The following is a 14,912-nucleotide window of genomic DNA, read 5'->3' on the forward strand; positions in this document are numbered from 1 at the left end:
GATTAGATAAAACCAATAAGAATTGATAAACTACAAAGAAATGAATTTTGAGTATAAGCAATGAGGCATAAGAGTAAGAAAAGTTTACACAAGATAAAATGCTTTTTAATGCCCAACTTAAACTATATTAGATTTAAGCAAAGTTGCTCATCACCATATGCTTCAAAAACAGTATTACTGACCAACCTCTAGGTCAGGGTGCCTACCCCAGAGTTCAACAGCTGCTGCTTGTGTCTTCTCAGATGCAAAGAGTGAAAGGGGCAGAGAGAGAGAGAAGTCTCTTTAGGTGTTTGCCCTCCTTTTTATCATTTCAGTCCCCCTTTGAAAAGCATTTCCAGCTGAGAACCAGGAGACAAAATCTGTGTGGAAGGATGTTCCCTGCTGGGTTCTCACCTGTCTGAGCTTCTTTTGTTTTCCTCCATGTGACATTATCTAATTAAAATATAATTATGTGAACTATTTTTGCTACCACTGCTATATAATTACAGCAAATCTTATACAAAGTATAACTCATGGCCAGAAAGGGTTAAGCAGCTTGCAGGCTGAACGACCCAGAGCCCACCTTTAAAGTCATGTTAGAAAGGTATGCAAATGGTAATTAGGGCCATTCATGGTAGGTAGGCTAGAATTTTGAAATGCAAACCTATATTGTTAGAAGTGATACTAATTGTATCTCAAAAGTTAGCCATGCGAACAGACCGTTCCTATATGTCACTATAAACTATTAATTCAGAGTTCAAAAGGGAATATTAACATTTAGAGGAATTTTGGATGAAGTAATGTCAGTCTGTATGTCTCTGAAGTTTGTGATAGACTGCCTAATGAATAAATTGCCCTATGTTAATTTGTGTAACTAATTACTGATGGTGTTTAGAAAGCAGGTGGTTAGATCAAAAGCCTATTGTTTACCCAGGTCTGTATGGTCAAGTGACTACTAGAAAACTGTATAAAAGACTGTTGGGTCTTGATTCTGTCATCTCAGATCTGCTTGAGGTTTCATGCAGGGGGAAGTCTAAGCCACAAGGACTAAGACCCCCGTTCTGATTGGATTGCCCTGAAATATAAACATTGGACTATATCTTAATGACTCTTTGCAACTACCATGTCAGCTATGTATCTGAACCTCAAGAACTGAACTTGTGTCTGTAGGTATATTGATCTTTAAGCCTCACACCCACACCCACCGCTACCTGGAATATTCAATAATCTGGGAGGCAAAGTGTCCAATCCTTTGAGATTGGTAGAACTTTTTAATGATGAAGAAATAAGATTTTCAGAAATCATTTGACTTGGGTACCAGGATGGAGGCCTGAGGCTGGGTTACTTCAAGGGAACTATGTTGTTGGCTTCTGGGCAACCAGTGAGATAAAGATGCTGTTTTATGCTGGCTTGGTAAATCTAATATTGAAAATATCCAACAGTTTGGATTCTTGGCCCCATTCTTTGCAGTTCTCCCTAATTGAGTGAACTCAGCTGACCCACATTGGGACCCTGGTCACACTCCCCTTCCCCATTTCTGCTTGGTGATGCTATTTATTGCTTAAATACATATTAAGAGAAGCATACTCCTTTGTTCAAGACAAGTCTGTACGACCAGCTTGGTGCTACATGCATCTGAACATTATACAGGGGGACGTTTACAACTTTACTTATAATGCTGCCACACACATTTTAACCATGGTATTACTGATAAACAAGTTATGAGTTTTCAAATGATACCTCACAATGCATACCTTGTACAAAGATCACTACTATTATGTGTAGGGTGTGAATACAGGGTGCATTCTGTCACAGTATGTCTAAAACATTCCAATTATTCCTCAGACTGTGGATCTGACAAATGGAGAAAATATTGGACCTGACGTATGTAAAATAGAGAAGGAAGAAACAACTTTAATGGGAGAGACAAAAAGTGCTTCACTTCTGCTGCAAAACATCTATGGACAAATCTGTCTAACAATCCTCCCTGGTGGGAGATCTGAGGATAAAAACTAGCAGTAGGTTTCTTTGTATCCCCTTAGGGCAGTGGTTCCCAAACTGGGGTTTGTGAACCTCTGGCGGTTTGTGAAATGTTACAGGGGGTTCTCAGGAAAAAATTCCCAAATGGTGGACAGAGCTGTCCCTAGGGACTCTGGGCAGTGCAGGGCCAGCAGCCTGGAGTCTTCCTGGACTTCCAAGAGCTAAGCAGATCAAAGCAAGCATATCTCACACACTGAGGAGTTAAACTTCAAGACTCCTTATAAGAAATGGAAAGGGAGGTGGATATTTTTTGCGGTTTTTAAATTTAAATAGGCAGCTAGTATTGTTTTTAAAATGATGAGCTGTCCAGGCAAACAATGCACATTACAAAAAAAAGCTTAAACTTGTTCAAGACCTGAATGCTTATGTAGGAGGAATGATTTGAGTTGGCTTCTTAAATACCTTCATGCTGTTTCACATCTGATACTCCTTGATGAAAAATAGGAGCCTTGTCTAACAGACATATTCAAAAAGTGATACAAGCTACGAAAGTGAGATCTTGGAAGAGTGTTGCCTTTTTCATAATGTAATAAAAATATTGTAATGATAAAAAAGTGTGTAATAAGCATGTCATAAAAACAAATTTTATATTTGCAAGATCAATGCTTTCATAATTTATACTCAGGTAAAAGGAGAAAATCCCTCGTAATATACATTTTTATGAGGGGTTGGTGAGACTTGACATTTTAGTGAAAGGGGTTCATAGGTTGTTAAGTTTACGAACCTCTGCCTTAGGGGAAAGGGAAGGATTCTTACTTCTTGCTGACCCAAGAGCTGACTTGGCCCTGACTGCTGGCTCTGGGATGATCTTCATACCACTGATCTTCAGAGAACCAAGGGGGACAACTCTTAGGCAGGGATTTTACCCTGAACCAGAATCTTAGTCCGATTTAGGATTCTTTGATCCAAAACCAAAGGGTTTCCTGCATGCATTTGGGCCCTACTAACAGGAACCTTATCTCAGTCTCTTGAAAACACACAAAAGCATCTGAAATTTTTTCCTCATGGTTTGGCTTTTATTTCAGAGGCCAGGACTGACTAAGTCAGATCCAATGATGTAGGAACCAACTAAAACAGAAGTCCTATGGCAAAGATTGGAGTCTTCTGCATAGTGTGTCTTTCTAGTTCCTAAAGGCCATCAGTGCCCTATTCACCTTGGATAAGATGTGTCAGATCTGGGCAGCTTTGCAACCAGGATTTCTTGAAACAATATGGCTTTCAGCCTGTTCTGACAGTCATCGTGTACCCTTTGAGTACAAGTGCTGTGGATTCAGAGGGTCCACTTTCCTTTAAGGATGCTCAGAGGCATACCAAGCACGTTGTGTGGATGTCCAACAAAGGAAAGACTGTTGGACGAGAGATGCACCTTTAGAAGCCAAGTCTCAACTTCTCAATCCACCATGGGAGAAAAACAGTTACTTACTGTAACTGTGGTTCTTTGAGATGTGATGCAGGGGTGTACTCCACTTATGCGTGCATGTGCCCAGGGCACTGGAGCTGGAGATTTTTGTTTAGTAGTACCCATAGAGGGAAAGTGCTCACACCTCATGGTGGTAGTACCCTCCCAAGACTGCATGAGGCAGCGCCGCCCCAATTTTCCCTCAGTTCTTTGGCACCTATGCCTGGAGATGAGACTCCATTGCAGAGGGGACAGAGGGTGGGTCATCAAATAAATATCTGCATCACATTTTGAAGACCCAGTTACAGTAAGTAACAGTTTCTTCTTCGACTCAATGCAGCCAGGTATTCCACTTAGGTGACTCACAAGCAGTACTGCCCTAGGAAGCAGGGTTTGGAGTCTACCTAAACGAAGACTGCAGGACACTATCAACATTCAAATCCATCCCAAAAGATGCGATTATGGCATAATGGTTTGTGAACATATGAAGAGATGACCGAATAGCAGCCCTGCAGATGTCCATATGGAAACATTTATGAGAAATTCTACAAGAGCACAAGCAATGTCGATAGCAAGAGCTCATACCCGCTGAGGGGGTGCGGCTGAAGTTATTTCATATACAGTCTTAATGCAGGATGTTATCCCCTTGGAGATCTGGTAAGAGACTGCTTGACCCTTCATGGGATCTGCATAAGAAACAAATGAGGCAAAGTACAAAAAACAGTTTGCTCCTGTCCAGGTAGAAGGCTAAGTATTGCCTGATGTCTAATGTATGAAGACTCTGATCCTCTGGAAAGGAATGCAGCTTCAGACAGAACACAGGTAAATATACCACCTGGTTCAAGTGCAACTGAGAAACCACTTTAAACAAGAATTTTGGGAGTAATCATAAAGTCACTTTATCCCTGGAAAATTCTATACAAGGAGGCTGTGCCATCAGAGCCTGCAACTCACTCTTTGGTAGCAGATGTTATGGCTACCAAAAACGTGGTTTTCTGACACAGGATCAGGAATGGACAAGATGTCAGGGGCTCAAAGGGAGGTCCTATTAAGGCTGCAAGGACTACATTAAGGTTCCACATTGGGAAAGACTCTTGAACCGGAGGATGCAGACAAAAGGAGCCCTTTCACAAATCTTGCCACCATAGCATTGGAGATGACTGATCATCCCTGAATAGGTGGATGAAATAGCTAATATTTTGGCCAAATGTACTTTCAAGGAGGTCATCACCAGCCCCAACTAAGGTGCAGCAGGTACTCCAAAATGTCCTGGCTAGAAGCTAGTATTGGTTGGACTCTGTGGGCTAATGACCACACCAAAGACCCTTTTACACCGCTGAATAGGCCACCTTGATGGAGGGCTTTCTACTATTGAGGAGGACTTGGACAGTCACCTGAACACTGCTGTTCCTCTTCATTCAGCCCTGCAGCAGCCACGCCCCAAGATGCAGGGAGCTGAGCTCAGGCTGCAAAGTTTAGCCTTGGTTTTGTGTAGATTGACTTAACCCTGGGATAGTCCCACTGCCTCAAAGGAGGGAAAGGCTGAACAAAAGCATGCTACAGATGGTAATGTTGTCGAGAGAAACGTGTGATTAAACCACTCCAAGCTCCAACTCCAGCCACAGGTAGCAAGAAGGAACAGAGGGAGGGACAGGGTGGCGCTGCCTCACATAGACAGGGGAGAGAGACTACAGCCATGAGGTGCTAGCACAGTCCCTCTAAGGGTACTCATATGCAAAATTCTCTAGCACCAGTGCACATGCACTTAAGTGGAATACATGTCTGGATCGACTTGAAGAATCTCAGACTTTACTACTGAAGAATAAAAAAAAACTGTTCATTAACTAATGAAACTTAAAATTACCACAACTAACACTACAAACTACATTAAAAAGTAAAGCTAAAGCTAGATAAACCACTAAGTTCTTCTCAAGAGAAAGATCTAGGTTCAATGGATCCTGATGGTTCACACACAATTGCTGCTGCAGTTGGAAGGAACCGAGGTGGAAGAGGATGCCATATCCTCTTTCATGGTCAGTAACACAGAGGGAAAGCATAGGACAAACACATGAGCAGTCTATCAGGCACTGTTGAGAAGGTTCCACCATTTGAATTGCACCCACACCAGTGCATCCCGCAAGTAGGACTATGCAGAGGACACAAACTGAATTAATCTCAAAATAGCAAGGCTATAATAGTGATTCTATTTACTTTCATAGTTATTCCATTAAAATTCTATTGTTTAAAAATTTTAAACAAAAAGTTATCAACTGCACCAGAGCACCACAGAAACCTCGCCCATGTCACACTACACAGGTTTATACTCATTGGCTGATGTCAGAGCTAGGAGTGTGTTAGCACTCAGTGCATCCTGAGCAGACAATGAAAAGGACCACCATGCACTTCAAGCAGTGCTGTTTCTACAGTGCTCTCTGTGGCATATGTGGATTGTTCGATCCTAGGCCTTTGCACTTACAGCCTATGCCATGTGTAAGTCACTTGAGTGTCTTGTTCCCGTGCTGCTCTTCCTTTTTACCATGACTAAGAAAACAGAGGAAAGAGGCAAGTGGCCTTCTCCTCCTCCACCCTGAGTACCACCTACTTGCAGGTGTATGTTGTGCGCTTCCCAGTTAATGCATTGATAACAATGCCCCAAAATACAGTATAATTGCTAAGATTATTAAAAATTAATTTGAGAAGGAAGCAAGCAGTCTGAAAGCCTCTATTCCAGACTATTCAAATATGAATCAGGACTGAAAGTCCAAAACCACCAAAAATAGCATCTTGCAATTGCATACTAAGTTTTTTCTAAAACTATAAAAGCAAAAAAATCTCTCTTCATTTGATTGAAATTTGTATCTCGTTTCATCAGGAGATTCAATGTTATGGCTCCTTGATATGCCCTATTGCAGCAAAAAACTTAACGGCTCATTTAGACAGCAATCTGCATATCAAGCGTCCAAACTAAGAGTAGAGACTGAGTGATGCAGGCTATATTTCACCCCAAACTTCAGCGCATGCCTCAGTTCCACGCTAAAGTCTTTAGAGATAGAAGCTTACACCAAGATTTTCAAAAACAACTGATTGTGTGTGGCCAATTCAAGGCACCTTTTAAAGGGGTTTGATTTTCACAAAGTGATGAATGCTCATCCCCGCTGAACAGTCAGGCCCCTTTAAGGAATCTACTGCTGGACATCAAAAATCTGACAAACCTTTTTAAAAATAAGACACACCCCCCAGTTATTTTTCAGTGTCTTTGCTCTTTACTCCAGTGGGAATTGCTGGGCGTTCAACACTTTGGAAAGTTTAGGCTAATGTTAGATTATTTTTGAGAATGTGGGCCCAGGTCAGTCAAAGACCTCCCCCTCCCCCCCAAAAAAATCCCACAGCTAGAGAGATCTCCCTGTGAAAGCAGCTATTGAGAAGGAAATGGAACAAGCCAGCCTGTGGAGTGGAGTGATCTGAATGAAGAGTTTCTACAATATCTACTGTACAATGGTCTGAAGTCTTCTACATTCAACCTACAAGTACCACCTACTTATATGTACAGGGCCTTTGATCCTGCAGGATCCTAAGCTGTTTTAGACTTGCACATCATTCACCAGTCCTGAAATAGAGCCAACTCAAGACAAAACATGGCAGCCAGTCATTCTGAACCAGACAGCATTATACAATACAAGTTAAGAATACCCCCTCCAATTGAGTGGAGATGTCTACTGTTAAAAGGTGCACACAATAACTAACTCAAGTTGGAAAATAACTGATTGTCTGGAGGAAAAAAAAAAAAAAAAAAAAAAAAAGATAAGCATGACAAAACTAGCCTTTATTTTAGTGTGCACATCAAGGATGTCTGGAATGCTGCCAAATATGGTCTTAATTTCCTCCTGTGCAAGGATAGGTCCTCCAAGCTGCCCTTCTTTTTCCAAAGGAACTTGAAATAACTGAAAGAACAAAAAATGTAATGGATTCAGCTTTCATCTTTGAGATAACGTATACACATATTAACCACTACTAAACTTGAAATATTGGTGTGAAGGAAAGATTTGCAATGTTTTATTTCCTGGTCATGTTTTCTATAAACCATAAACTTGACAAGAGGAACTCCTCATTCCCACACTTCACTGGAGTGTTTTGTATTAAGCCACATAGTAAATACTGGGTTTGAGGGTAGAAGCATTAAATTCATCCATTATCAAGGCCATTCCATTCTGTAACCACCACATTAGAGAAGTAGGGCAAAGGCTTATGCTACAACATCTCTAATTGAATAATCATATTTGAGCTCATTCTTAAATGTATGATCAGCTACTGCAAAGGAAATTAGCTCAATGGTATTCAATATTTTAGTCATCTGTTTTTGTATAGTTTTTTTTTTTTAAAAAAAAGCATGCTGAACAAATTCCTTTTCTTTTTTCTGAAGTCTTATGCCTCTCTCTCCAGATCTTCACTCGAGTAGGTTTTTGACGTCAGTCAAGAAAAGGGGAGTTTTTAATAAATACTAAGTGTTTTGAGATCCTCCAAAGAGGAGGCTGTATCAAACTGCAAATCAGTGGTGGGACTGAAAGTTAAATAGAGAGACTCATCTAGATACAGTAGCAAATCTAACAACTTACCTGAATAATTGTTGTCAGAATATCTACGTAGTTACTTTCTGTCTGATACAGTTCCTTTGCAACCTGCCATCTTGCAGACTGCTTTGCAGGCAGAGGAGTTGAATTTTTGGAAGGCTTTGACGATGATTTTGGTGTTTCTGACGAAAGGGAAAGACAGACTATTTTAGAATTGTGTTAAAATCTTCAAGACGGATTCTCAAGATTATCAGAAAGATATCAGCTGCTTTTGTTAAAGGTATCCCCTTTAATATCGAAAAGGGATAGAAAGGTTATATTATCTTTTCTGATGCAAGGAGAACATTTGTTCTATTAGCGGGAGACTTCTTTTGGCTGTCTCCCCACTGGCACATTTGTTAGTAAAACTTTGGTCAGTCAGGAGTGTGGGGGCGGAAAAACCCCACTCTTGAGTGACGCAAGTTTCACTAACAAAAAGTGCCAGTGTGGACAGTGCTAAGTTGGCAGGAGACACTCTCCTACCAATATAGCTTCTGCTGCTAGTTAGGGGTGGTTTAATTATGCTGGCCGGAGACCTTACAGCGGTGTAGCTGCAGCAGTACAGCTGTGTCATTGTAAGATGTGTACTGTTGACATAGTTTGAGTTTGGGCTAAGGCTCCTACTAGGACTGTCAAGTGCGCTAGGACAGTGACATTACACCATGGATAATATCCATAAAGCTAGGGAGAGTACTGTAATCAGGTTTTTGTTTAAAAAAACAAACTTAATTTTATATCCTATAGGATTAGTTCTCAAAATGGTGCACCACTCTAGTGGTTCAGAGAGCTGCCTGTTCATATGAAGGTACCTCTCTACTTCTAGCTGCTGAATGCTATTTAAAGAAAAGTGTAAGTATTTTCCTCATTGTTATTTTTCCATGTAAGCATTTGTCATGAGATGAGCAACCGCCAATGAAATGGTACGTGGTGTATGAGACTAAAGATAAGGTCCACATTATGCAAAGCCTGAAAACCTCTATCCTACAGGAGAGAATCATGGGGAACTAGTTGTGCAGCTAGTGGTGTTCGGAATACAGACTCTTAGGTTGATTTGGGATATTCTGTACATTCTGAAGAATGACATGGTCACATCCCAAGTAGATGTACATTTAACAAACACTGCTTAGAGGGGAAGTTTATGCCTGATTTTTCTGAATTTGTACTGATCAACTTCAACATTACTGTGCCTGCAGCAAGTACTCTTACCTGTTATCAGAGCAGCACTGGTATCACTGTAACTGGCTTTTGATTTTGAATCAGAAGAAGGTTCAGAGTCTCCTCCTAAAACATTAGTCTCCTCTATCAAAGATGTTTCATTTATAAAGCTACACTGGTCCTTGCTGTCCTTTCCCTGATGACTATGGCCATAGGTTACTTGCTGGACATAATCACAGGTGTTCATACAAGTCAGGGTATTCATATTTACATCTGTAGCATTTCCAGATCTCTCTCTTGCATGTTGGAATTGGGGTTTATTCTGGAGTCCAAGTTCCAGGAGTTGACTAATTGTGAATTTTGCAATTTGCTCTCTGCCACAGGAACCAAATGCAGAGATATTAGTTTCTGGGTTAGTTAATTGGTCAACATAAGTTAAGCAAGTTGGTTCTTCACAATCTTGTGGCACGTTTGATATGTTATTTGTCCCTACAAGATGTTGACATGAGGCAAAAGTATCTTTCAAGGCTTCAAGATAAGTCGGCCTTACAGTGATCTTTTTGCTTTCCTTTGGAAAAAGAATCTTTTTTTGGAGATTTGATACTGTCCCTTTTCCAGGTATGCTATTGCCTAGGTTTCCAGATGACTTAATGCTAGCTACCTTGTTTGTTTGCTGGAGACTTTTGACAAGATTCACACACTGCTTTGGAGTAACGTTATCTGGAGATTTATATTTGGTAAATGTGTATTTTTTCCTCATTTTCCTCCATGTTTGACTACATCTACTGACATGACGACAGCTGGCCTGGCCTCTACCTGTGTCTGAACGCCTCACTCCTATTCTGCTCCCTGCATAATTTGAAAGGGAGAAAGCCTGTAGTTATTTGTCAGAACTGTAGCATAGCTTATTTTTTCTACTTCTGTAATTTGCAAAGAAAGAATACTGCTTTAAGCACTGGTAAGCTTGGTTAAACCTTTCTTTCAACTACCTCCATTGGTAATGATGGACTCTGGCGTGTTAGAAATATCCAGTAAAGACCCCATAGAAAGGGAATGCTCAGCTGATTGGCGTTTCCGAGGAGGGAATGGTGACATGTCAGTTTCTCTGGTGAGCTGTGCAAGGGTCTCTCTCAAGCGACGTCTCTTGCGGTTGCTATTTGGGGTATTCAGAGAAAGTTGCGACACTGACTTTTTGAGTTCAGGACTCTCTGGCTGTAATTAGATATGAAAATTCAGTTTAGTACTTTTAGTCACTGCCTCCAACTTGACTCTGTATAGACTACAGAAAAGATATAGATTATATATACACTACACAAGACAGTTGCCCCCATTTTGCTGCATGGTCAAACAAAATAATTGAAAGTTTTAAACTATTAACATGTTTGTTGTATAAGACACTACAGTCCCTTAGCCTTTTTTAATAGAAATCCTGTTTAATAACCTATGTGTTTGTTTTTCCAGCTTTAAAAATTCTGTACTGCATAACTGCGAGACCACCATGAAGTGACTACTAAGCAAGCAAAGTCCAAGTAAATCACATGTTTAAGTTTTAGTTTGAATGCTTCAAGAGAATTTAGGAATTTTAGAAATATACTGTCATCATGAGTTATCAGCATCCAAATTAAGCCCTAAAATACTTACACACATGCTTAACTTTATTACTGTGAGTAATCCCATCAGTTTCAGTGGACAATTCACAGTAATCAAGTTAAGTATTTGCAGGATGTGAGCTTTTATAGAGTCAACATATTACAATACTACTAAAGGTCAACATACCTTTTCAAATAAGTACATGGATTCTCCAGCTCTGGCATCCATCTGAATGCTTCCCCAGAACCACTATATGGGGAAAAGAAAGTTTTTTATAACTGGTTTCAAAAACTTGATACAAGCTTTTGACCTGAGATATTCAATACCACATACATGTATGAAAAAATCCCCAAAGTGTAAATATTATATATACCCAATAGAATTGTTGCTTACATATTGAATGATTTAAAAAAAAAAAAAAAAAAAAAACACAAACACTCTAGTACTAAGACTTCTGTTTGCACTAACCTCTTGCTTTACAATATAAAGTTTTTTTGGCGGCTCAAATGGGAGATCTTTTACTGTATTTTCTTCAACAACCAGATGTGTGCACCTGTCATCACTAACTGGCAAGTACTGCCCACCTATAGTAAGAGAATAAATCAAATTAACTGAAGAATTAGGCATCTAAAGTTTTGGTAAGAGATGATTTTGAAGTAGTATCAAAGTTGGGGTAGAGAAGGAGTAATAAAGAAGGAGAGATGATGCAAGATGAAGGGGGAGTTGGTCAGCAAGTTTTGAGACCGCTGCATCCTGGGCACCCCCGGCACACACCACTCTGGAAACGACGACAGTACCAGCAGACATTCTATTGCAGTACAACTTCAGGGGACAGCCTCGATAAGCCAAGGTGCACCATTTAGGACTATAGCCCCTCCCAAAGTTCACAATTTCTGCTACGGTGGAAGTTAAAAAAAGGGAGAGAGATCTGTTGCTCTCCTGGAGCTCAGGGGCCACTAGGGATTATTTTTGAAAAATAAATTTGGAGAACATCTTTGAGAATGTCTGAGAACGAGACTCCGACAAAGACATTGCTCCTAAAGAGCAAGCCAGAAACAGCTTACCTAAACACAGCCATTACAAATGGGAAGCTATGTACATTGTAAAGCTAGCTGTACCATATGGGCTACAAGGACATTGAAAGAGGGAGACTCCTTCCCTCTCTGTCTTGATAAAGGCTCAGTTGTATAATGTTTGCATGACAATAGCTGGTGCAGTTCTATATAATATGAAAAACTTTAGCTGCAAGGTTCTCATATATAACATTACACACACAGCACTGTAAGAACAGTCCTTAAACCAACCGAGTCAGCCAAGTAGTTTCATTACGTTGTATTACACTATTGAAGGGAAACAAATATTTGGCCATAAATTCTATACAAGGGATTTATTTTCTTGCAAATACATAATAAAACTTGTGAGTACTACATGCTTCAAGTAACACACTTGAACAGATGATATTTGTGGAATGCAACTTTGAGTCAGAAGAAGCCAAGCATACACACTGCTCGTTTTTCTAACCAATTTCCCAAAAAGTTAAATATTGACGATTAGATGTGGAGGAAGGAAGGGGTGGGTGGGAGGAAAGAAATAGTAAAAGCAACAGTTTTGAATCCACAGCGTTGCAGAAAACAAACAAAAAAACCACACACCTCACTTTGGTACGAAATAAGTTTGCTTTTGCTACATGCTTTATGCCTCATGAGATCTAAAGTTAAATGTAGCTTTTTAAATAGAAGATCTGTTCAAACCTCCCTACATGCAAAGAGTCAGCATTTTAGTTTTAGACAGATTTAAAGATAAAAATGCATTGCCTATAAATTCCATTGCAAATGTGATCAATAACAATAACCTTGCATTTTTGTCATTTCTTCCATGTTAATTCTCTCTTCATCGGAAAATCCAAGGAAACTTAACATGCAGTCTTGGAATGGGGGAACCTTGAACTCATTTCTGAATTCCTCATCAGCCGCACGGAAGTCACTTAAAAATAAATATTCATTTAAACCAGTTGTATATTTACTGTCACTACTATATAGAAGCTTGTTTTTGTACCATAGAAAAGGTACAAATTGAGTGGGGTTTGGGTTTTTTTTTTTTTGAACACTTACATTTCATTCCTTCTCTCCCAAGCCTTGTAAATCCACTCAGCTTTCACAATAGGAGTTCCCAGACTCACAGCAAGCTAGAAGGAGAAGGAAGTCATTAGCTATGACAAGTGAACTCTCCATTTAAGTTCCTTCCAAACTTGGAGAAAGATTCCTGGCAACATTTCTAATTTGGAAATCAGGTATTGTAAAAAGGATGAAGTTATTCCTCTGAGAAACAGAATCACAGAAAATGTAGGGCCGGAGGGACCTTGAGCGGTCATCTAGTCCATCCGCATACACTGAGGCAGACATCCCCGAAAGGCGTTTGTCTAAACTGTTCTTACAAAACCTCCAGTGACAGGGATTCCACAGCTTCCCTAGGTAACCTATTGCAGTCCTTCACTATCCTTACAATTAGATGGTGTTCCCTAATATTTAGCCAAAGCCTCCCTTGATGTAAAGTAAGATTATTTCTTTTCCTACCGTCAGTGGACTTGAACAAATTGATCACCATCCTTTTTGGAGCAGTCCTTAACATATTTGGAGACTTATGAGGGCCCCTCACCACTTGTCAACCAACCCAATTTTTAAAGTCTTTCTTCATAGGTCACGTTTCCTAAATTTTAGCCCACTATTGCTCTCCTCTGGACTCTCATTTGCCCACATCTTTCTTAAAATATCAAAGCAAAACTGGACACAGTAATGCAGCGGAGGTGTCACCAGTGCCAAGTAAAGCAGGACAATTTACCTCCCAGGTCTTCATAAAACACTCCTGTTAATAGACCCATAATACTGGCCTTTTTCCACAAGTGCATCACATTGACTCATTCAATTTGTGACCCACTTATAGCCCCCAGTTTCTTTTCTGCAGTAATACTCTGTAGCCAGTTATTTCCCATTTTGCATTGGGCATTTCATTTTTTTCTTCTTGAGTGAAGTACTTTGCGCTTGTCATTGACCTTCATCTTGTTGATTTCAGACTAATTCTCCAATTTATCAGTGTCTTTTATGATTCTAATTCTGTCCTCACAAGTGCTTGCATCTCTTTCCAGCGTGATGTCATCCACAAATTTTATAAGTGCGCTTTCCATTCCATTACCCAAGTCATTAATGAAAATATTTACTACTACTGAACACAGGGCAGATCCTTGTGGGACTGCCACTAAATAAGTCTTCTCACTGTGACAACAAACCATTGGTAATTACTCTGAGTACAGTCTTTTAACTAGTTATGCACCCCACCTTATACTATGTCTATCAGCAGATAGACAAGTAGTAGTATGGATCACTGTAGTTAGAGTGATTACAGTACAGAGAATCTTTAGATGTGCAAGTATCTTTACTCATTAACAGACTCAAAGCCACAACATCCATTTCAACATTTACCCAGTAAACGTGAGAGTTAAGCTCTACCCCATTTACAATGATAGTTGCAGCCTAGAAGTAGGCTATCCAGTGAAAAAAGTTTCTACCTTTGCTTAGATAAGAGAGAGAAACCACCACAAACTTGCATCTGCAGCTTACAGTTTCTGAAGAGATTTGCATTAGCCTATTTTTAAGGTTAAAATTGGGTCATGGTTATTTTTAGTAAAAGTCACAAAACAAAAAAGTTTACAGAAGGCCTTGACCTGTTCATAACTTTTACTAAAAAAAAAAAAAAAAAAACACGGGGGGGGGGGGGGAGGAGGCGGACACGACTGCCAGGAGAGACTGAAGGCTGAGCACTGCTGCTATGGTAGGGGTTGAAGCCAAAAGACATCAGAGAGGTTCGTTAAAGACCAAATCGTATCCTTTTTTACTTATTTTATTCTGACACTTCTTCCCACCCTCAGAACATCCAGCAGGACATAATTTAGGGTCTTCCCCACAATAGAATTGTCACTGCTTTTATTGCAAGGAGATAGTTGTGTTTTGGTAGTCTGTGCCAAATCAAATATAGAAATCCCAATAAAGATTCAGAGTGTATTAGCTATATATACACAGTAAACTTGCATCCAGACAGCAAAGCATTCCCCAGTAATGATCAACATACTGACCAAAACATAAGGATGG

General features: G+C 39.9%; 1 protein-coding gene across 1 annotated transcript in view; it reads right to left on the bottom strand.

The window, feature by feature from the left end:
- Window positions 1–14,912, bottom strand: part of ECT2 (epithelial cell transforming 2) — a 48,390-nt gene that overhangs the window by 21,771 nt on the left and 11,707 nt on the right. The window contains exons 7-13 of the mRNA XM_074963561.1: window positions 12,882–12,955; window positions 12,623–12,753; window positions 11,239–11,354; window positions 10,957–11,019; window positions 10,170–10,392; window positions 8,032–8,168; window positions 7,240–7,359 (exon numbers count right to left, since the gene is read on the bottom strand). Of these exons, the coding sequence (XP_074819662.1) occupies window positions 7,240–7,359; window positions 8,032–8,168; window positions 10,170–10,392; window positions 10,957–11,019; window positions 11,239–11,354; window positions 12,623–12,753; window positions 12,882–12,955 (864 nt within the window). The remainder of the gene's footprint in view (window positions 1–7,239; window positions 7,360–8,031; window positions 8,169–10,169; window positions 10,393–10,956; window positions 11,020–11,238; window positions 11,355–12,622; window positions 12,754–12,881; window positions 12,956–14,912) is intronic.

The sequence above is a fragment of the Natator depressus genome, chromosome 9, assembly GCF_965152275.1.
Source record: "Natator depressus isolate rNatDep1 chromosome 9, rNatDep2.hap1, whole genome shotgun sequence".
Classification (NCBI taxonomy): Eukaryota; Metazoa; Chordata; order Testudines; family Cheloniidae; genus Natator; species Natator depressus.